This window comes from Sprattus sprattus (genome assembly GCF_963457725.1).
Source record: "Sprattus sprattus genome assembly, chromosome: 16".
Lineage (NCBI taxonomy): Eukaryota > Metazoa > Chordata > Actinopteri > Clupeiformes > Clupeidae > Sprattus > Sprattus sprattus.
In genome coordinates, this window is record NC_137914.1 from 13,369,012 (window position 1) to 13,392,978 (window position 23,967).

General features: G+C 41.4%; 2 protein-coding genes across 5 annotated transcripts; both read right to left on the reverse strand.

The window, feature by feature from the left end:
• Positions 1-318: 318 nt before the first annotated feature.
• Positions 319-5,763, reverse strand: LOC308376903 (N-fatty-acyl-amino acid synthase/hydrolase PM20D1.2-like). The gene is made up of 13 exons (XM_080853396.1): positions 5,540-5,763; positions 5,123-5,209; positions 4,703-4,938; positions 4,509-4,595; positions 3,813-3,946; positions 3,499-3,618; positions 3,290-3,365; positions 3,096-3,157; positions 2,652-2,730; positions 2,474-2,545; positions 2,081-2,246; positions 1,797-1,896; positions 319-1,184 (listed from the first exon to the last, which is right to left on the reverse strand). Exons 1-13 carry the CDS (start codon positions 5,757-5,759, stop codon positions 1,055-1,057), a joined length of 1,569 nt encoding a protein of 522 aa, XP_080709522.1. The 5' UTR covers positions 5,760-5,763; the 3' UTR covers positions 319-1,054.
• Positions 5,764-6,006: 243 nt separating this feature from the next.
• On the reverse strand, positions 6,007-15,550 carry lemd1 (LEM domain containing 1). 4 transcript variants are annotated; one of them, XM_080854656.1, is made up of 6 exons: positions 15,297-15,550; positions 12,448-12,547; positions 11,939-12,079; positions 11,770-11,822; positions 7,023-7,093; positions 6,007-6,689 (listed from the first exon to the last, which is right to left on the reverse strand). In XM_080854656.1, exons 1-6 carry the CDS (start codon positions 15,495-15,497, stop codon positions 6,377-6,379), a joined length of 879 nt encoding a protein of 292 aa, XP_080710782.1. In that variant the 5' UTR covers positions 15,498-15,550; the 3' UTR covers positions 6,007-6,376. The 4 variants fall into 4 exon arrangements, with proteins under 4 accessions (XP_080710782.1, XP_080710780.1, XP_080710781.1 ...); XM_080854654.1 differs by having other exon boundaries at positions 11,939-12,100; XM_080854655.1 differs by having other exon boundaries at positions 12,448-12,553.
• Between the last annotated feature and the right edge of the window lie 8,417 nt (positions 15,551-23,967).

Here is a 23,967-nt window from a genome sequence, read left to right on the forward strand (position 1 = left end):
TTGTAAACACATTAGAATACTGCCTGACAATCAACTTAATACATTCAAGAAAACTAAATATAACAACAATAAACTTTCGACCTGAGACAGCAGAGGGATATTTAAAGTACATGGTGTAGTGACAAACATGGGTAAGTCGAAATAAACGGTAACTCGAAATAAGCGGTAAACTTCCTAATAGAGGAGGCGTATGGCTTTTTTTTGCTAATAGAATAAAGCCATGAAGGCTCTTTTATTAGGTGGTTCACCACTTACTCTGAGTTAACTGATCCACGTTTGTCACTTCACTACATACCTGGAATATCCACCTGTTCCAGTAGCAAAAAAAAAACTATTAAAAACAAATCACTCATGACTCCTCTCAGACAGCACATAGATTAGAGGGCTGCATTTCTCCAATACTTTTCTAGAATCACTTTGGCCTAAAGCAGAGTTCACTCTTCACAGAAATAATCATACATTTACCATACAGAACTGGCCTTTTCAGTAGAAATAGAAGTCTCAAGTCACATTGTGTTGATCTAAGTCGCTCACTCAACCTAATGATCTGCATTAGGAACTGTCAGTAATAGCTTCTCGTCTACTTCCTCACACTTAGTCATACTGCAAACAAGTTGGATCAGAATGAATATCTATAGTGCCATTCTACCATCATGTCAAATAGCAGAGTTAAGTAGAGAAGTATGAGGCCAGAAAAGGTCTTTGTTCCATGTTTTGTTTTTGTTTTTTAAACTTTACATCAACTACTTGTATAGGAAATCACTGAATTAAAAATCAAGCTTTCAGTCGATAAAAGGAAGAACTTTCACCAACTCCACCTGGATTACATAATATTGCTTTGCAAGTACCATATCTGAAATGCGTTAAATTCAAATTCAGCATTATGATTTGAAAAACGAACACTGACATACAGTAGAAAATGTTTATCATGCAAGTGGTTGTAATGAATGTTATGTCCGCAACTGAAGAATATCAATATCCTAGAGCTTACTCTGTCTTGATTGTGAAAATAAAAGGGCGATGATGAGGTCATGGAAGGATGCCAACAGCACTCTTAAAGCTCGTGTCCATCATCATGAGGGGATGGGAGATCTCTGATGTCACAGTTTTGGAAGAGTTTGATGTAGAACACAACAAGCTCCTCATAGTTCTTAATGGATATCCTCTCATTCACACCATGAAACCTGGATGAGATTGCAGAGGCCAAATGGGATCTCAACATTAAATTAAATACAATATTGCAAAACATGTTTGTTTTTTCATTCACTGACACACATATGCATGGGAGGATTGTGGATTATTAATGAAAAATCTCACCAATATGGGGCCTCTGACATATTATATACCATTGGATTGGAAGGCATAGAATGTACACAACGAACGTTTCTCAATATACAGAATTTACAACTTAGGGAAAGGTGATGACCATAATGTGTCAATAACAGTTGCCATGGATACTAATACGCAAATTAATGCATCTTATGCCTTTAATTATTTAAGGGCGTATGGAACCATTCATATCGAACAATATGCGCCATTGTAACCCTCATGCATCGATACATTAACCTATTCTGGCATGAATATTTATGACCCATAGGGTCCTTAGTAATAGGAATTTCTAATCTATATTCTAAACATATCCAAGATGGAAAATTCTAAGACACTAATCTAAATTAAGCTGTTGGTGTGTTATAATATCAATACCAGACCCTTGTGATAGTTAAATGTAAACGTAGTTAAAGTAAACGTCAGAATTCCAACAGCAATGAATAAAAAGTTTGCGTTCAAGACCTTACCTCTTAGGGTCACCTGGCTTGAACCATGTCGGAGCAAAGCGATAGATATCTTTGGTCAACTCAGTGTAGTGTCTGCTGTCAGTATTTCCCACACAAATTCCTGCACAACAGTGGGATGAGAGAGAGATAGAGAGAGAGAGAGTGAGAGAGAAGGGGGATTAGGACCATACAGAAGTCAATTAACCAGATGAGGGGCACTTCAAACACACCACTCCACTCTTATTGAAGAAAGCCCCGGAACACTCCAGACAAAATCCCTGCTCTCCTGTGTTAGTGGCACTCACCTGGAGCTATGGCCACATGTGGGAACATGTCCTGCACTGTTTTCTTGATGACCTGGTACCCAAATGCTTTGGCACTGTAGTCGCTGACGGGCAATGGGTCAAACCCATTCAGGAGGTCTATCTTAACTCTCTCATCCGCCACTGAGGCCTCAATTAGGTCCAGCACCTGGAGAGAAACCTCTTTCAGCCTCTCTTTTATTCTGTCATTTATTCATTGATTCATGCATTCATTCACTAACTTGTTCATTTATTCATTCATTCGTATATACTTTAGTTGGACCAAAACATTGTTACATCTGTACATAACATTTGGTATGTAATGTGAAATATGGTCTAGTTTCACAAGTCCGATGTGCAATCAAAGATAAGCCATTTGAAAGCTCGCCCTCTGACCTCTTTCAAAGTTTGTGCAGAGTGAATGCGGAAGTTCACAATGGCCTCAGCATAAGAAGGGAGAACATTAACCTGCAGAGCAGAGGAGGTCAAACTAATTCAGCATGCTGAGCAAGGATCCTAGTGTAAGAGACTTCTCGAATAACATAAAAAACATAAATACAATGCAGAGCTTTACCTTCACGCCTGAATTAAACATGGTAATGGCTGTTGTTGTTCGTACAAAGGCATTTGTATCAGGTCTTCTTTCCATTACTCTGTTAGTTCACACAAATTATAACTTTGGGGTCAGTATGAACCCTATTCTCAATGCTTTTGTCCCATTTACAAACACAACAAACATTAAAAAAAAAGAAGAAGAAGAAACTATGGTTTCCGCCTTGATTTGCTCCATTTTCTCTTACATCACAGTCACATCACGTTACATCAATGTATCCTGATATTTCTGTTAGTTTTGATTTCTTTACAGAAGTGACAGAAGTAACTGGCCTGGGAAACAACACTAGCTATTTGAATCCCATTTGACCCAGCCCATTAACACTATAGCCTTGTTGAGATTTCACCTGCACCCTCCACAATTCAAACAGAGCCTCAAGTCTACTCAAAAACAAACAGTTCCTACCTGCTCAGGAGTGGGGTAAACAGCCACAGATTGGACATGATGAATCTGAGGGGAAGGCCAAACTACCAAGTGGCAGAAAAATAAAGCAACTGTTAATGTATAGGGATATCAGGCAAACTCTTCTTCTCATAAAACAGTCACTATTGAAGTATATAGCAATTTGGGTAAAACAAGCCCTAGAGCAAGAGATTTACACTGTGAGCCAGATGCTCAAATGTTCCCCGTTCAGGACCTAAGCCAAAGAGTCTTGGCATTGGGTTATCTTCTAGCCTGCAAAAGGGACACATAGACCAGCATTGTTCTTAGTTCATCTGGTCCTACAAATTTGAGTGTCTATGAATTATTAAAAAGGGGTGATACATTTAGCTAGTTTAAGCAACACATATGTTCAGTCTTCTCTTACCTTTTGATGGCAGAGGCAAGGATGCCAATACTGCCCTCTGCTGGAGGCATGGAGGAGTGGCCTGGAGGGGCAGTGACACTGAGCTTCACTGTGGCTTGGCCCTTCTCACTGATTCCAATCCTTGACAAGCACACAGTACACATCAAATACACACACACACACACACACACACACACACACACACACACACACACACACACACACCAGAAAATTAGGAAAGAAACAAGCCACATTAAAACATATGAGTGTATTCCAAATAATATTCGTAAAAGGCATCCATTGCTTGAGGACGGCAACTATTCTGTTTTACACACAGAGCTGCAGGTCCATGTAGGCCACTGATGATGCCATCCAGCACAGCCAGGCCCTCATCCAGCACAAACTCCAGCCCAACTCCTCGCTCCTTCAAGGCGTTCACAATGTTCACGGCACCATTGAGGCCATTCACCTGAGACAAGGCAAGTGCAATCCTGTCAGCCTTATAACAACAATCCAGCTAGATTTACCAGATGGATTTAATAGTAATGACATGCAAATTAGTTCCACTGCATGTGAACAGGTCAGGTGTTAAAGAAGCAGTCTACCACTCGGTTTCTGTTACGCAAAAGGTTGTTGATATTTGTGCTCAACAGGCAATCAAATCCCCCCCCTCCCTTATGTGTTCCTGAAGCACCATGTTGATTGGCTGGGATTGTTCATGGCTCGGTCCGAGTCACTATGTTGGTTTTCCATTTACAGAGCCAGAACTGTGGGGGGTTTTCAACACTAACACTGAAGGGACAGTTAGAGGACCATGAGGAGCTATTTGCTGAATTGAGAAAGGAGTGCATAGGATTAGAATTGCAGACTTGGCTGCAGAATTAATTGGCAGTGTGAATGTAGAGAGGTTTCTGAGCTTAACACGCAGTTATCCCTGTGTGTACATATGTGGTACACTTATGTCTTCATGTTCTCATCATTTAACTGAGAGAAGTCACCAATTCAGATCACAAACATTGGGATGACCTCACCTCTTCGTCATGTCCCAGGCCGACGTAGAAGCCTCGTTGTGGCATGTAACCTCTCGCTAGCAGGAATTCCAGTGCCTCTAGAATTCCCTACAATAAGAACGATCTGGTGGTCAGAACTTGGGGACAGGAGAACGGCTAGCGCAGATAAACACAGGACTGTCAAGAAAGCTGAAAAATGGCTTTTGCTCCCTCACCATAACAGATTGCTTATTATCAATGGTCCCTCTGCCATAGATGAAGCCATCAATCTCTTTGGCAGAGAAAGGAGGTGCATCCCAGCCATCACTTTCATTGGCTGGTACAACGTCAATATGGGCAAGTAGCATGTATGGTAACAGGGAAAGGTCAGTCCCAGGCACCCAGAAAAGGTGGCTGTACTCTCCAACGACTTCATGCAAGACCACATTTGAGGAAAACAATATAGGGAAAGCTGTAGAGGCAGAAAAACACATTATTTTTTACGTAAATTAAAATAACAAATTACACTACATCGCGCATTTAAAGGGTCCAGAAAGTGTGCCGAGTACGAAGAGTTATAGGCTGTCAACAGAACATCACACATTATCGTTAATCAGTGTTTGTGTGGCGCTCTGAAGAAGTCTCTAGAGGGACACCTTTTCTCATCAGCCCATAGAACTCTCGCAGTGCAGTAGTGTTGAGCTCAGTTTCCGAATACGATACGGTGGGGATCCGAATCGCCTCTACGATGAAAGGGAAAGAGGATAAAAGCATACAATTGTCCATCGAATTATAACAAACGAGGACACACCTAACCCCTTGAATTTGATTTAATGTACAGAACAACAATTATACCATGTTATGTGGTACCAGCATAGGGAACTAACATTAAGTAAAGCCTACAAGCTAAAAGCTACGGTCTTCACGTGATTTTGAAAACTGTCAAGATATTACAGCCATCATCTCACATTTCCGGGAATCCGAATTGCCTACCAATGCATTTTCTCCAAATGAATATTTAGTCATTATTGGCCGCATATAATTTAAAGAGCCGGCTCGTGCAGTCAACTTACCTTTGAAATTGGAAACGAGCCGCTGTCTGTATTCACTGGTTATATTGGGGGGGACGTGTTCGGTCCTCTCCCATCGTGCCAGTTTCAACCCCGTATTCACATCTAACGAAATCGTCCTGACCGTAGCCACAAGAATTAGGACAGTGAGGACGAACAATAAACTTAAGATCACAACTTTCAGAAGCTTGGTGATTCGCAGCCTCACGCTTTGGCCTGACATTTTTCGATTCTGAATGACAGACAATTGTTTACTAGACGAGTGGACGTTTTGTGACGCACGGGCGCCACCTGCTGCGTTGGAAGGGATGTAATCGTTATGGCTTGTACAAACGGTCACCCTATTTAAAAAATATGTTCTGTGCTCCATCAACCGGGTTGTTTGCATAAAAGAAAGGAAGTTTGCATACAGTAGATAGCGCATGCACACACACACACACACACACACACACACACACACACACTAGAGATGGATACACAAATACTTTATTCCGGAAAATCTAAATCATTAGAACATAACCTCATCAAAAAACACCAAAAAAGAATGTCAAACTGTAAACTGACTCAAAAAAAATGATATTGCTATTGTTGGATAAGACCATGTTGAATATTTTGATCCCCTTGATTTTCCTCCAGACAAGACGCTCCACACATGCTTAACACCTAATGAGCAATGTGACGTTCAGTTCAAGTTCATATGTGGCGACTGTGCTTTTTGTCTGCTTCACAGTCTGTGTAAGGCACAATGACTCCATCTCTAGCTGAATCAAGAGATGGGATTTAATGATTTGGAAATGAGTTGGTGTTAAAAAAATTAAGTGTTATAAAAAAATGTGCCCGCTACTCCCCTGAGAGAAGGGTTACAGCAGCGTCGGCTATCAAAGGAGCCTCTTCGACGCTGAGCGCTGCCAGCACTTCATTGAGATTGTCCAGCAGAAGCGTCAGCGAGCCCTTCAGTATGTCCTCCGTGGCCAAGTAGGTGACGAACAACAGCAAGGTCACAATGAGGAAGCAGAGAAGCTGGACCCAGATCGGGAACTTGTGGCGCTGGACCTCCTGCTGGCCTGCCGTGTTGGGGCTCCGTGGGAGGTCCGGGTACTTGAACTTCACCGGTCTTCCTGCGGCTCCCTTTATTGGCCGTCGCCGCGTTGCTCTAGTAAAAAAGATTGGAAGTAAAGATGTAGCATTAGAGCATGTGGAAAACTGTTGGGGGGAAAAAAGCTGTTTTTGCAACAATTTAGGGCCAACAAACTGACAATAGCAATATGCTGACCTAGCTAAGCTAAAATGAGACCTAACTTCACTTAAAAGAAGGTAATTAGCCCTCATGGGGTTTACTGTGAACACAAACACTTTCAAATATCTTGTATGCACTTGTTTTGTTTTCGTCCCGACAGCAACTTTAAGTCAAGTTTAAACAGATTTGATCTGACCTTATCTGATTTGTGAATACTTGAGCAGCTGTTTCTGTGGAGGCTTCACTTACACAATGCCAGTTGGTGTCTTTTCTGTCTCTGGAAAGATCTCCATGAGGACATCTGTGACCGGCACCTCGACCTGTAGAACACAGCCATTAGAGAACAAGTGGCCAGCGAGATTCAAACCACAGATCAGGGAGGAGCTACGCCATTACCCCACCCAGGTGACATGGAAGTAAACACAAAGGTCACCAGAATGTGATCAGTGTGAAACTTGCGAAAGCAGTTTTAAGAATTGCACTAACCATGGTCCCTGCTAGCCTGTTGACACCAGCCTACGTATTTCCGCCTGAATTGATTTCAAGCTCATACTCAGTCTGGCCCAGCCCCATTGACAATCGTTTCCAGAACTCAAAATTTTGCCGGACCAATCAGCGAACAGTTCAGAGCTGTGACGCAAAACTCGCCTTGCCGAGTTGCATGTAGTCCAGCCGAGTTTGTAGTTTAACAGTATAGCAAAAATGGCTACGGAGGAAGAGACACGAAAAGCTATCGGAGAAGTTGTCTCAACTCTCGAGAACATCAGAAAATTAAAAGGAGAACAAGAGTATTTTCTTGTAAGTTTTATGATTGGAAAGGACGTCGTAGCTCTTCTCCCAACTGGCTTTGGGAAGAGTTTAATCTACCGAATGCTTACTAAACGTTGCTGATTGGTTAAGGGAACTCCAATGATTTTAAACCTCAAGATAAGCACCCGCCCATCTCGGAAACCAAAATGCATTGGGTTGGCCCAGACTGACTGACGGAATGAAATGGAGTCACAGTCTGGTAACGGCCAGGCTAGGTCCCTGCTGCCTTAGATTTGAATTATTGTACAGCAGCTTTCAGTTCTTTAACACAGAGCAGGTGCAGCTCCAGCTACATCCACTGAGGAATTCCATCCCATGACCAAACAGCATATGAGGCTTCAGCACACAGCACAGATTGCAATCCAGGTCACTCTTGACTAATACATAAGGATTAGGAATCCGTGAAAAACACACAAGCTTAAAATGGTTGTCTGACTCAACTTTTTCTCTGAGAGTACAGTCGAGTCTGGCAAACTCCCTCTCCAGCTTGCTTACTACCCCCACCCCCCCCCCCCCCCCCAACCCCCACCCACCCCAAAAAACTCCAACAACACCTTTCCAGAAAGTTCCTGCAAGTGTTCAATGACGTGCTCAGTGTAACAAACAAAAGAAACCTTTTGATTTCCCCATATCACTTTCTGAAACGTAAACACGTTGCAACTCCAGTCTGTGGAGCATGAAATTCTGAGATGGGTGGAAAAATTAAAACTGTTCATATCAGGTGCGCAGCAGAAAGCCCAAACAGCCACACCGTAGAGCAGTGGTTCTCAACCTTTTTTGCTCCATGACCCAAATTTTTAGATACCAGTGCAGTTGCGACCCACAAATTAATAATCAGCAAGAATCATCAGGGCAATAATTTAACAATTGTATTATTATTTTATTATTATGATTACTACCACTACTTCTAGGCTTAATACTATACCACTGTTTTACCATTGAAAACACATGCAACTGTTTAAAAGTCAGAATCAGTTATGCAATCATGGTCTTCTGAACTTCTTTGAACAAAAATGGACTTAAGCCATACATTTTCAACTTCTTAAGAAAAATCCATGGACTTACATGTTCACCTTTTTAGTCAGAGATGGACAAACATGTTCCACTTATCACAGGACTTATGTTGATTTTCTAAATGAGAAATCCTTACTTACATGCTCAACTTCTTAATGAGAAATGGACATGTTCAAATAGTAAATGAGATCCCTGAATGTTTTCCTGTCATCGAGACTGCCCCATCCGTTGTCACACCAACATACTTTGACCAGGAGAGCTGACTGAGTTAAAGTATGTGTCCATTGCAGAAAAAAATCTATGCTGCCTGCAGTGGTAAATGTTGGCAAATCTCAATTAAATAAGAACTGCTCTTCAAAGTCATCATTCTGCACATACCGCACGTAAACCAAGAGAATGGCATGGCTAGCCACGTCTGTGGATTCATCGAGTTGTAAAGGCGATAAAGTCAAAAGCGCAGAGACGTTCAGTGATCTGCTGCTCAACATCATTTGACATGTCACATATCCTCACATGAACAGTGTCGTTTGTCACGGGAATTGTCTTTAAGTTCGCTGCTTCTTTTTCACCTATGAGTGCAGTGCACAAATCGATGGCAACTTCTGCAACCGTATGGGACGTTTTGCTCTGAGCTAGTCGGTAGGAGACCAGCTAGGATGCACGCAGTGCCTGCTCCTAAACAGTGATGATGGCACGTTAAAATGTTTTTTTTTTGTTTTTTTTTTGGGGGGGGGGGGGGGGGGGGGGGGGGGTTGGCTCATACGTTTAAAAAAAGTTTTTATCTTTATAGTTGGCCTGCTTTGTTTCAAAATGTATCTGCAATTTCGAAGGCTTCAGGCTTTCAGTAGCCAGTATTTCGTTGCATAACACACACAACGGCGGGTGCTCACCATTCTTCACGCAATATGTAAATCCATATTTCAGAAATACCGGGTCACAAGCCTGAAAAACTCCCTCTTTGGTTCTTCAGAAGAAGTCATATCTGAGCTGGTACTCGTTTTACACAAAGATACTCTGTTGACTTTTTGCCTACACTAGTCGCCTCTAGACATTCTCCGGTCATGTCAGAGCATATTATCGCGCAATACATGTTGATACATTTGAAATATCTTATATGCAAATTTGATTGGCTGAATGTTCGAACATGTTATTGTTAGATAGGCCTACGTGCAGAACCATTGCCGTGCCCACTTCTGTAGTTTAATGTCAGAACTGGGGACAGGGATTCCCTAATGGACAGAGGGAGCATTGCTTGAAAAAAGAGTTTTACATTTAGAATTTGTCTTGCAACCCTTTCAGAAACTCCGGCGACCCAAATTTGGGTCGCGACCCAAGGGTTGAGAACCACTGCCGTAGAGAACAAGGGAGAACAGAGACCCTAGCCCCAAATAAAAAGGTCATCCAAGAGAAGGAATAGGTTTGTAGGAAAATTGAATAAGATTAATTAAGAATAAAACAAGTACTGCCATCTGAGGTCGGAATGTTGACATCGGTGAAGTGTCGAGTAGGGACGTGTTTGTCATGGTGAGCTTATCCAGCATCTGTAGGGGCATGTGGACATGTAGCACAACAAAACCACACATTGAAATCACCGCCTGCTCTCCAAAATTAACACAAATGCAGACTCCAAACTGGCAAATAGATGGAACCTGTGGTTAATGTCAATGTGTTGACTGAATGTGTAAGAGGTTTATAGGTAATTCCGTATTTTCATTCGGACCAGTCAAAGTTCCACAGCACCACAACTGACCCGCCTTCCACAGTACTCTGGTCTCGGCTCAGGATTCCAACTGGTCTCCCATTCTGGCTCTGGCTCTGGGATAGAAGACCGACGCCTCTCAATCTATAGTTTGTATAGAGGCAGGTCTTGTTATTAAGAGCAACGTGCACTTCTTAATGATATTCCTAGCGATGAACAGCCCGCACCGGCACCACGGTGCTGCCAAACTCAAACCCAACACAACCCACAGGGAGGCCACCACCACCAACAGATTTATTTAAGAGGAAGGACTACAACTCCCCTTCTCCACCAGCTCAGTCACAGAGAATGTGGAGGCAGCGGAGCTAGTGGGCTTCGCTGATTTCTTTGGACGATTTCTTCCACAGATTTCTTTCTTTACCTGCAAGAAGCACGAATTAACCGTTTCAAACGATCCTATGGTTGGAAAGCTGTTTAAAAGCCATAGAGGGGGGAAAAACAGCTTGACAAAGTAAACATGGGCTTCTTTAACAAGGGCTTATTTAAACTCCATACGGTCAGAGAGCCAGCTGGATGGAATTTATATGACTGAAGTGTGTGTGTGGCACTGGCAATCAACAGCCATCATCCATGTACAATTCATAGAGAGCTCATAGATGCCCTCCAGCTTGTGTACCAAATTCCTTACAGACAAACTATGAATTTGGAATATGTATTATGAATTTCAAACTGCGCTCTATAGGCATTTACATGAACATATGAAATGGGAAAAACATTTTTAAAATTCTTAACAGGCGCTTTCCTTTTGCATTTATTATTCTAATCTAGATTCAATTGGGAGATGTTTTCAGGTAGACTCAGGGTCCTAGTAACAGACGACGGATCTCTTTTCTATCGAGGACTTTTACAGTTGTTACAGAAAATAATAGCTGGATGCGCTTCATGCAATTTGTGATTTAAATGGGGGAAAGAAAAAAAATATGTGTTCACATCTTTGAACATATTGCGATAGAAAATAAGATTCCTGGTAATGACATATTTACCAGTCTGGCGGGTGGCATAAAACACTGAGGATACCAGTGATAGTCAGCCATACTGTGGGTCTCCATCTGTTCAACGTGGAAAATAGCAACAGCACAACAGATGCAATACAATTATCTGCCAGGCTCCAGAGAGCATAGTCTGTGGTATGTGTGTGGGTTTTGAAAGTGTGTGTTTGAAGGCATTTTAAACTGCAGACAGTGTTTGCCTTCTGCCACAAGATGGCGCTGTGGGCAACACATAAATCTCTGCACACGGAGCTGATCAGCACTGAACATGTTATAGCCGGTTTCTTGGAGCATCTTTGGAGGAACTGTTGTTTCAAGTGACAACTCACTAACTCACCACAGCAAAACCAACATCCAACATAGCATTATCATCACTCTACTAGGGTGTCAAATTTTACTACTAACATGGCATCTTTCCACTCACCTCGCTGTTGGCAATCTCCTTCTCCACACATGTGACAGTCTCTAAACTTGGATCTAGACCACAGAAAAATGTAATATACAGAGCATGCATTAAGCAAGTGCGTACATCAAAGAGAAATTATTAATGCCAAGGCAATTAAAATGGTAGCAGGAGTGAGGTGCCATTGTACCAGGTTGCTCTTGGTCCACGTCATTCTCCTCTTCCTCACTGTCAGAGTATACCGCTTTATCTTCTGAACCGTTCTTCTGTGCCTGACTCTTGGGCTCCATCAGTCTCTTAAGCTTCTTCTCGTAGACGTACCGAGTTGTAGCTGACAAGAGCAAAACAAACGCTTCATCACAGTTGGAAATACGAACAAACATTCACACACACACACAAAAAAGATTGAAATACCCATATTAATGGCTCATATAAAATTGAACAGATTGTAATTAATCAATTCCTTTCTATATTTGAAATGTCATCCATTTGAATATTCATTTGACCTCAATTAATATCTACCCATACCAGTAGGGGGAAAAAAGAGGAGGAAGGGAAGGGAGAGGGGGAGGGGGAGAGAGAGAGAATGCAAGTATGTGTGTGTAAGCTTCAACAGTGTGTAAATATCCTGATAGAATCCAGAGAGAGACAATGTTCCGTAGCTATGACCCACTGATCTGGCTGGGAGAGGATCCTCACCAGTGATGGGGCCGGCCTGGAAACCGTGCTGCCTCAGGTATGCTTTGAGATCCTCATCGGTCAGTCCGCTCAGGTCCCACATGTCTGGCTCCTCTGCCCTCTGCTCCTGCCAAGAGAAGGACAAAGAGAAAGGCAGCGCAGACAGTCAATCAGCCAGCCATTTAAGGGGCAGCGAGCCAGAGTGGAACGCCTGTCAATGAAAATGTTATGCCAATAACCACCAAGGAGCTCTACAGCTCATACAGAGTATGTGTGGCTTTCAGTAGGGAATCACTGGTCAAACTTGACCAAATACAGCACCTACAGTCGTGGCCAAAAGTTTTGAGAATGACACAAATATGCATTTTCACAAAGTTTGCTGCTTCAGTGTGTTTAGATATTTTTGTCAGATGTTACTATGGAAGGCTGAAGTATAATTAAAAATATTTAATAAGTGTCACTGGCTTTTATTGGCAATTACATAAAGTTAATGCAAAAAGTCAATATGTGCAGTTTTGACCCTTCTTTTTCAAGACCTCTGCAATCCGCCCTGGCATGCTGTCAATTAACTTCTGGGCCACATCCTGACTGATGGCGGCCCATTCTTGCATAATCAATGCTTGGAGTTTGTCAGAAATAGTTTTTTTTTGTTTGTCCACCCGCCTCTTGAGGATTGACCACAAGTTCTCAATGGGATTAAGGTCTGGGGAGTTTCCTGGCCAATGGACCCAAAATATCAATGTTTTGTTCCCTGAGCCACTTAGTTATCACTTTTGCCTTATGGCAAGGTGCTCCATCATGCTGGGAAAGGCATTGTTCATCACCAAACTGTTCCTGGATGGTTGGGAGAAGTGGCTCTCGGAGGATGTTTTGGTCCAGCAAGCGCCAGGACCGTCTCCTAAACATGATTCAGCTGCGGGATCGGGTCACCTCCAGCACAGAGCTTGCTCAGGAATGGCAGCAGGCAGGTGTGAGTGCATCTGCGTGCCCAGTGAGGCGAAGACTTTTGGAGGATGGCCTGGTGTCAAGAAGGGCAGCAAAGAAGCTATTCTCTCCAGGAAAAACATCAGGGACAGACTCATATTCTGCAAAAGGTACAGGGATTGAACTGCTGAGGACTGGGGTAAAGTCATTTTCACTGATGAATCCCCTTTCCGATTGTTTGGGGCATTTGCAAATAAGCTTATCCGGAGAAGACAAGGTGAGAGCTACCATCAGTCCTGTGTCAAGCCAACAGTAAAGCATCCTTAGACCCTTCATGTGTGGGGTTGCTCCTCAGCCAAGGGAGTGGGCTCGCTCATAATTTTGCCTAAGAACACAGCCATGAATAAAGAATGGTATCAAAACATCCTCCGAGAGCTACTTCTCCCAACCATCCAGGAACAGTTTGGTGATGAACAATGCCTTTCCCAGCATGATGGAGCACCTTGCCATAAGGCAAAAGTGATAACTAAGTGGCTCGGGGAACAAAACATTGATATTTTGGGTCCATTGGCCAGGAAACTCCCCAGACCTTTATCCCATTGAGAATTTGTGGTCAATCCTCAAAAGGCGGGTGGACAAACAAAAAAAACAATTTCTGACAAACTCCAAGCATTGATTATGCAAGAATGGGCCGCCATCAGTCAGGATGTGGCCCAGAAGTTAATTGACAGCATGCCAGGGCGGATTGCAGAGGTCTTGAAAAAAAAGGGTCAAAACTGCACATATTGACTTTTTGCATTAACTTCATGTAATTGCCAATAAAAGCCAGTGACACTTATTAAACATATTTAATTATACTTCAGCCTTCCATAGTAACATCTGACAAAAATATCTAAAGACACTGAAGCAGCAAACTTTGTGAAAATGCATATTTGTGTCATTCTCAAAACTTTTGGCCACGACTGTAGGGTTAATGCTTGTACTGGAAAGTAGCACAAAATATCCATTACCACTACTTCAAGTAGCATGTGTATCTCTAGTTTGTAGTCCGTTGAGAAAGGCAGAAACAAAACATGGATCTTCAAACCATTTCAAAATGGAGAGGGCAAGACACCAAGAAAGGGCTATGGAGAAAAATGGCTTGATAACACCAACCATAGTGTTGACTTGACAGGGGCAAATGGTTTTAAATTAATTTCTTGTTTAAAAGGTAGTCTATGCCGTGCATATCTGACGCTTTAAATCTGACACCTGTCTGGAAGTTATGGGGTGACCCACATTTGACAGGCACCACCCCTGTGCACCATTTTAGAGCCGCCTGCCGAGGAAGAGCAGGGCTTTGACCTGACAGGAGGGCAGAGTATCAATTGCATTGCTGGTCTGCAACAGCTGCTGCACCACACTTAGCCTGTGTAAGAAGGAGACCCTGAATACATGTGGTAACAGGGTAAAAAATAAGTACAATACTCTACTGCAGTGTCTACACACATAGTGTGCCAATCATGTAGTCTGATTTTCACATTACTAAACTCCCTGGCTGGGACTTTATTTTGGATCAAACAGACTTACTTTGCTACTTTGCAAGCGCATTCCACATTATGATTAGGACCATTGTCGTTATAATAGACACAAATATGCCTCTCTTTCAGTTAACACATTAAATGCTTGATTGCACGCTTGAATTATCACCATTTTTAATTACTTTGATTAGTAGCAAGAGATAACAAATCAAGGACTAAAGTTGCATTGCAAAATCAAATCTGGCTTTGTAAAGATTTCCTAATCAAATATTATTCAGGCTTTTGTAAAGTTGGTATCAACGCGACAGCAGGTGAACTAGTTTGGCAATAAAAAGCGTTGTAAGCAAGTAAGTAATGTGCAGCTTAACACGTGTTAATCAGTTAGAGCTATGTTTTATTGACAGACTAAAGTGATCGACAACTCACGCTGTCGACCGGTACAGTCAATTCCTCCTCTTCATCGCTGGAGAAATCTGCAGCATTTTTCGTGTCGACGTTTTTCAGGTATAGTTCTAGATATTCTTGTTTCTTGCTTTCAACCGGAGGCAAAGCTACATTGTGCGCAATTAATTCTGACTTCAGCCTCTCTTTCGAGAACTCAGAAGGATCCTCCAAAAACACCGGCATGACTGGGCCTCTACCAACGAAACAAAACACAGCCCCACACCCAGCAAATACAAATACTCATGGAAACTGACTGCTACTGACACTCACGAGTCGGCGCAAGCAGCCGCTCTGACAGCTGTTGCAACACAAGAACTGTCTTGGAAACGGATGACATGAATTTTATTAAGGCATATGAGAGGTCGGTAAAAGTTGGTAAAATATGATAATCATTTCAATAATTGATTGAAGGTTAACATATTGTGGACATTAATAGACTGTTTTGTGGGGTTTTTTCTAACCATAATGTTAAGTTCTCCTCAATGTTCAGAAATAGTTTGGGAATTTATCTGATGGTGTGACCGATACCAAAGCTCACCTATTTCGCTAATATTGGAAAATCCTGGCTACTTTGCTAGCTAGGTAGGTACAGAGGATAAATTCCGTGTGCCCACTCATCTAGGGCTATAATAACGATGGGATGTAAGATGACAGAATGTTAAATTCAAAATCTTTAAGGTATCATTAGTGCATTCATGCATTTTGTGACTGTAGAGTTAACTGACTGGCATGTCCCTCTGGATAAGGACAACGTTATGGTAGCAGTTGGCTAACCAATGTAACGTTAGCTAGTTTAACCAGATAATTTAACCTTTTGAGACGTGACCTTTTTGAGGTGAGCGGGTCATATTCAGGGTATTCGGTTGTGGGATGAGTTTTAGCAAGTCATTTCGTACATCATATACTCACAAAATAAGAGATGTGAAGCTGATTTTGTAGGATTATCCAAGCCAGGCTTTTCACCTGTGATGATGTTTACCCGCCTTTAAATAAAAGCTCTGTTTTCTCCACCAATGAAAAATCGATCTCATCATCTCTGTATGGGTTGGTTCAGTGATGGTCATATGATTTATAAACAATGGCGTGAACTGTGAATCTTTTTGACTGAAACAGGCAAGGATCAAGTGAAGCTAGGAACGAAAAACAGTTTTGATAAATATATAAAAAGATGGAATCATTTACAATTATAGAAACGTGTAATTTAACCATAAGGACTGACACATTCAATGTTAGCTAGAAAATTCAATAAAAATGTGAAAATATAAACATTGTCATTTAAATGTATGATGTTTTTTTGCCTCTATGGTAATGTATTGATCACAAATATTTACATTTTAGAATCAAAAACAAATATTGTTTATTGCATTTGGAACATTTTGGAATATTTCATATGACTTTTTTTCCATTTCAAACAGGAACCTTTCTCCAACCATTTTATTTCACCTTGTTGGAGGCAAAAAATACAGTATATACTATAGTGCCTCCGGTGGTCAAATGAATCAACATTTTTGCACCACCTCAGGAAGGGATCCTGAATCCATTTACCAAGTTTTGTGTCATGAAGGAATTGGTGAGATATGATCTGCCGGCATCATGAATTACAATACAAAGGCAACAGACAGATTAATAGATACATTTCCCCAACTTCCTTCTGTATCATATTTCATACTTGATATATTTACCTTAAATGCCAGCTGTATCATATTTAAAACAAACATTTTCAGATATTCCTATAAAATAAAGTATGAAATGTTGAGTAATTATAAGTTGCTTCAAAATAGTAATTTTTATAATGAAATATTACTATCAATATAAATGAGTTATTGACAAGTGTCAGTTTCAGCCCCTCCTATGAAAAAATATTTCCCAAAATTTGGTGTGATCAAAGTCAAAGTCAAAGTAGCTTTATTGTCAACTACTTCACATGTGAACATACAAAGCAGTCGAAAGAACGTTTCCCACTCTCACTCTCTCACAGTGAAACATATAAAGTGCACAGGCACAACAGATAATCAACAGATAAACATTACTTAGAGCTAAGAAGTATATTGATAAGATATTGGCTAGTTAAGCACTATATTTTTGTATTGAATATTATTCACTAGGTGGCACTACTTGACAAATAAGTTGAGCTAGGGTAATGTGGCTCCAGGCCAATTTGCCATAAAGATTTCGTAATTTGTGACTAAACAGTTTTCGAGCTGCTGCCCCAAAAGTGCTTTGAGCCTAGTCCACTTCAGTGGGCATTAGCATGAAGGGACATGGCCACCTAGGGACACAACCTTATATCCCCTATCACCCATGTGGACTAGAATCATGCCAAGTTTCATGTGGATCAGTGATGTCTAAGTGTATTATATTGTCTGTGGGGGGGAACATTCACAAACACTGTATGACAGACATGCAGACATAATAATCTTAAGATCAAGTATAACCACCAAACAGAGGGGCAGAAAATGTAGAATAGAAAGCAAAATTGAGAAACACGATCTTCACGTGCCTTGGGATTATGCCATTGTTGTGGGTAAAGAGATATTTTTTGAGAATATGTAGGCTTAAGATTCAAATAACAGTGATCTGTGGTGTGAGTTTAACAGAGATGGCCCCTTCTCCTTAAAGCTACGCATGAGAACAGCAAGATTTCGGTCCAAGTTTATACAATTTTACAAAACGCTTTGTTGTTTATTCTTCTCTTATAAAACGAATAAACCTCCATGGTGTCTGATGAAATGTTTAGTTTGAAGTCCCTTATGGTTCCACATTAGTTATTCATCAGGCATGTATAAGGGCCTATGATAAACCAATATTGCTCCCTGATTGAGCTTCTGGTGCAAGGATTATCCAGTCGCACTAATAAGGTTTTCCAGTCCAGAAGGAATTGCCCAGCTAGAAACGTGCCATGCATAGCACAGTCGCGATCTCCTTGATGTTTCCCGGCACCACAATCACCCTGGCTGCAGAGACACTCTCTGCTCTGGTTGTTTATTCCACAGTTGTGAGGGCTTTTCTTCTGTAGTGCCAGTGCCTTTTCCCAAGTGAATGTGGTCTGATTTGTTCCAACCACCGTTCTCCAAATGCTTCGCTTGCTGCCCAGATTAGCGTGCGCTCTTGTTCACTCATCAATATGCATATGCTGTGCATGAACTCGTGTTGTCTTCTCTGCTTCTTCTTCTTTTTTTTTGCCTTCTCTCCCCCCCACCGCTTTTGTGTTTTCATGTTGGCTGAGAAACTTGAAATTGAAATGCAGAAGGGGGGGTAAACTTGAGCTCTCCTGCTGCTCTTCATTTTTGCAGTCAGAGATATATGCTGAACATCAAACAGTGGTCAGTCAACTGAGTAATATGCAGTGCTGTTATAATGCTATCACAGCACTGAATTCTAATTATAAAGTATGAAATATTTACTTACTTTTTTTCTTAGGAGGGTTAAGTTGGGGTACATTTAGTTTTGAAGCAGTTGTTAATGAGGAAGTCAGTGGGCTGGACTGGCTATCAGAGCAGAGTTGGCTCCACCCTTCAAGCATGTAGACAAGCACAGCAAGTCTGCACAACATTGTACTGTATGTATGTGTGTTTGTGTGCATGCACATTTGCATGTGTGTTTTGTGTTATGTGCCTGAGACAAAGACAGTGACAGTGTCCCATTTAAAGAAAATTGCACTGTTGTCACTAGCACATCTTGGAGATTGCAGCCACCTCAGTTCTGCCCTCTCAAAAAAAGGCAGGGTGTTGTAAAGCTTTGCTCATTAGAAAATAAATGCCTGTCAGTCCTCTTCACATTCCTTATCGCAAAGCAAGGCTTTGCAGCATTATGTCAGCTGAGAAAATGTTAGCATATTAATTATTGTTTGGCCCTAGAGGCACAATCAGTCTGACTGAATGAAGTGAAATATGGATATATGGACCATAAGGGCAAATTCAGACATGAAGAGACCTGATAAAGCTGTTCTGTAACAGCCAAACAGCAACTTATAAGCATGAACCATGCAAGAAAAGTATTTTTATTTATTGTTTACGTTTTTGTAGGTAAAGAGATTAGATGACAGTCTCAGATTTATTTAGATGATTTATGATCATGTGAAGGAGAGATACACTCACCTGTCACTCCCACTAGCCATCCTGACTACTCTCAGGGTTGTTTTGGGCCCTGTGTTGGAAATTCTGGAAAAAAAAAGAAGAACAGCTTTTGTAGCACAACATTGCCAAATGTATAACAAAAATACATCAGAAAAAGGGGTAGTTTTCATCAGTGCCAACTGTACTATTGCTGGGTTTGCAAGGCAATTATATAGAGTTTTGACTAGTTCAAGTTCAGTATTCTCCCAAACATTGTATCCCACTTTGCTCAGCACAGGTCCTCATACGCAATGCAGTTCATTTAAAGAATCAGTATTGTGAATATTTAAGGAAAAGAACAAAAGTATGTTTCTTATTTATAAAGATTCAGTTTTGTTGGGGACATTTTTGTTAGGGACTCTCCTACACAGCCAGCTTCACAATTGAAGAGATTCCCCATGTGCAACAGTGGGAGTTCTATATGCTTACAGCTGGCTTCTTTTCAGTTAGATTCTCCAGCTAGCTTACCAAATTCATTTGTGACTCGCCTTCAGATGTCCCTGTGATAATTGTATGAGTTTGGCACTGCTGTCTTCATCTTTCAGAGATTTGAGGAGTCCCCTTCAAATAAGCTGCTACCTCAGAGAGCTTGGCTCGGAGTGTGTGTTTAAATACATTTCATTCTGTGTGTTTGATCCTTGTTGTTTGTGTCTGCATTCTCTTGCTTGATGATTTGCCACACAGTATCCAATGGCTTTCAACCCTACATGAGAATCAGGATACCATCACATAGGAATAGAAAGCCATAGAACACAAGTGAACAAAAATACTCTGAACTGCCTTCTCCCTTGCTTGTTTTTGATGGCTTGTTGCAAAACACCAACAGAGCTAAATGCCTCCTCCATTTGTCTTGTAACTCACTGTATCATTTTCTTCGCAGGAGCCACACAGTAGGGGAAAAAACATTTGGGCAAAGTTGCAGGCAGAGCAGAAGATTAAAAACTCACATCAACATGAATAATTAAACAAAAGAATGAGTATTATTCAGCTTTTTCAGGCCTGGGAGGGATGAAGCGTTTGTATCTCATTATTCTTTTTTAAGTAACTCCTCAGAGATTTTTTTTTTTCTTTTTCCCCCCAACCCATGCACCTCTGAGCACTATTTGGTTTTACACTCTTAAGATCTGTCTGCAAGCCCTTCAGTCCCAAAGGGCATTAAAGGAGTAGTCTTTGATGAAACACTGGTAACTATGCAAAAGAAAAAGGTACGATGCTAATGAAAAGGGTTTGTAGTTGCCACAGCTACAGCATACTTCAGGGATTACGTAAACATGAGTTTCTATTCAGTGCCAAGCCTCTTCCTGACTTTCTGATCTTCAGACAAAAGATTGGAGAATGACCTCAGTGATCATTACCGGTGCCCTGGGAACAGGGCAGATTTGGGTAATTAACAGAATCTTTGTGCTAACAGCTCCGGGGGAAACGTTACAGGGGGCCGTAGTTTGTGGGCTCGCCTCAAGAAACCGAACTGTGGATGTTCCGTTTGGGACTCAGTCTCAGTGCTCCCTGTGCTTCCCTGTAGATTTATTAACTCTTCTTAAAGGTGTGTTCAGCCTCTTTTCTTTACTTGTTCTCAACAAACCTGACATTGCCATTCCACAACTTTTATTGCATTCATTGTGGTTTGGAAACTCAAGGAGGATTTATTTGGGTTGAAGGGGTTATAAACCTGGAACAAACTGAACATTCGTTCACTGTCATCATTGTGGTCTGGAGCTGTTCCACTTGAAATTGGGCTAGGAGCATAGCTAACAAGCATTGATCTGAATTATAATAATTGACAGGATCCCCTTGCAGCTCATGCCCCAAACACAGAGATCACAACAGTGCAGAGCTAGCTTGGGAGATACAATAAATCAAACTTGCCAAATCCAATCAGGAGATGAGATGTAACTTTACCTCAACAAAGGTCTATGTGGCTTCCTGATAAGTTCTCCACAGCTTTATTCCTTTGATAACGGCATCTTTTTTTAATACCCTGAACAACAAATATGACATTGTATTTCGAATGAAGACACAGCCCCAAGACTCAACCACAGGAAAAGCCAGAGAACTCAAATCTGAACAAAATGTTGACTTATTTGGTAAAAAATGAACAGGAGATATACAGTGTAGGTATAGCCAGGCTGGTTTGTTTTGTTCTTTATTGTGTATAAGACCAAAATGGTGGTGAAGAAAAAGGCAATCGTACGAGTAGAAGGAAGATCATTAGTATTAGTAGAACATTAGTAGCCCGAAAATATTTATTATGCCATCTTTAATATCTCCAACAATCATGTTAATGACCAATGTCTTCCCCTTCCCCAACACATTGTGACACACCATTCCCATTGATTTTAGGGTTCGCTGCATATTTTTCAGTAAACCCTTCTCTCGCCAGGATATTCTTGTCAGCCGAAGTTTAGCAGTAATTGCAGGAGCTTCCTACCTTTGGACAGTGTATCAATGTCGATGTCTGTTTCCATTCCCTGATAATTTCTGGATGCTTTTGGGATGAGACCCTGTCTCTGCATATAAGGTCCAGTTAAAATGTCATAACACTATTAACAATTGAATACTTGAACAAAATCCACTCTTTTGTGGCTTGTTTATTCTTCTGGACAAATGTATTTCAGTCATTAAACATACTAATATCTTCTCCATCCTGTTTGTCAGTGTATGAAGCTCAGGCTGTAATTGTCACACAATCTGACAGTCACACCCTCCTATTGATATTTCAGGGGCAGAGCACTAGTCTTGCACTTGAATGAACAAAAAATTGCCGTTTCGTCATTCCCACTTACTGACATTGCACACTGCTGTAACATACTTCGTCAGTCCATTCCAAATTTCATGACATTATTCCTGTGTTGAAACAGTTATCCATATCTCTGTAGATGTAGATAAGACCTTGTGTACAACTCTGCTTACCCCAGTGGCACTTTATTTTTTTGTTTTCTTATGAAAACATAGCAAATAATATGACAGTTACTTAATATTTAATCATTCTTAAGTGAAGGTTTGACAATACAAAATAAAGGCTTAGTCAGGATGGCAGTCAGATCTGAAGACTACACCCTTTACAATTCACCATACTTGCTGTGTGTTCCCCAGATCTAGCACTACTTAAAAACTGAAAAACAAATCCCCATTTCTTAAAGACTGGACAATCTATGACCTCCCCTATCTCCCCTCAAGCTCTGTGAGAGCACATTCCTCCCTTTCACTCATGTTCTGCCTTAATAACATTGCTCTCCGACTGCTGCAGGTGAACCAAGCCTAGTGTCTTATTTTCCTAGAGAGAAGACATGGACTACACGGGACGAGACAGAGGGACAGAGACTCCATTTGTTGACATCGTATCCTGTGCATAGCTGAAAGGTAAAGGGGCTTGGGTAATGGGGAGAGAGTGAGAGGGGACTAGCAGGTATTTGTCAATGCTTTCTACATCCCAGCTATTCACTACAAAAGCCCCATTGAAGCAGGGCTCTCTCTTTTTCTCTTTTTTTTTTCTCCCTCTGAGAACACAAAGCCTCCTGTGGGGCTCTCAGGCAAGTCCTGAGCATGACTTCCAGCCGCCTGGGGTATAAAGGCTCAGTGCTGGTGCATTACAATCACACAGACTGAATCTGGAATTGGGATGATGGGAAGCGATCGCCATTCACATTCTCTACCAATCTCACAGTTTCAAACGCTCCTGCATCAGGTTTTATCACGGCACCATGTGTTTTAGTGGCCCACCCATGAGAATTCGAGGAGGTCCTATTTTTGTATTTGTTTTTTGTTTTTATTGTGTTGGCATAACCAGGAGCGCAAGTCTACAGAAATCTATTGAATGTTTTTTTTATGAACCTTTTAAACAGCTGCTGGTGGAGCCCACCACACCGCCACTAATCCCCCCCACAACCCCCTGTTTCACCATCTCTGGCTGTCAGCCGTCTCCCTGGAAATGAAAACGGACAGGCGGCAGGCTGCTCATCCATCTTAGTGCGCTGTCTGCGCTGTGGTCTGATGAACTGTGTTCGTACTTGTCACCCGATACCCACATATGTCTGTGGGGGTTCAAAATGTGTGAATGTGGATATTAATATTGGTATCCTAATGGTGTAAAATTACCATATTGTGCTCACACTATACAAGTGGATTTGGAGATGAGTGCCCAAGGGGAACATTGATGAATCCTTATTCAACCATAAATATGACACATCTGGATGATAAGTATTGGCTAGCAAAAATGTGTTTTGTGTTGAAGCTTTGCTTTCCTTTCTATTTGGCAATCCTATCTTTCTCTTTGGTTTAGGTCAATAATAGAAAAACCAACCAGAACTATAAGAAAAATGTAGACAAGACATGAAACAAAATATTTTGGTGTAACTCTCCATTTCCTCTTGCCCATTCTATCTTTGCATCAGCTCTTATCAATGTGGGAAAAAACAGGTGAATGTTCACTGACTGTGAAGCTGAAAATAAATCACGACAGACTCATCACTGTTAACCACACCCATGACTCAAGACAGTTCTGTTTTGAGAAACCAAAATATTGATCTATCTCACTGAGA

Coding starts and splice junctions, on each gene's coding strand:
- lemd1 (XM_080854653.1), bottom strand. CDS start 15,497: ATGCCGGTGTTTTTGGAGGATCCTTCTGAGTTCTCGAAAGAGAGGCTG. Junction 7,094..11,769: donor AGGAGATTGCCAACAGCGAG/GTGAGTGGAAAG, acceptor TGTGTTCTACAG/GTCGAGGTGCCGGTCACAGA. Junction 6,690..7,022: donor AAGACACCAACTGGCATTGT/GTAAGTGAAGCC, acceptor CTTTTTTACTAG/AGCAACGCGGCGACGGCCAA.
- LOC308376903 (XM_080853396.1), bottom strand. CDS start 5,759: ATGTCAGGCCAAAGCGTGAGGCTGCGAATCACCAAGCTTCTGAAAGTT. Junction 3,947..4,508: donor GCCTGGGACATGACGAAGAG/GTGAGGTCATCC, acceptor GCCTTGTCTCAG/GTGAATGGCCTCAATGGTGC. Junction 3,366..3,498: donor CTTGCCTCTGCCATCAAAAG/GTAAGAGAAGAC, acceptor TCCCTTTTGCAG/GCTAGAAGATAACCCAATGC.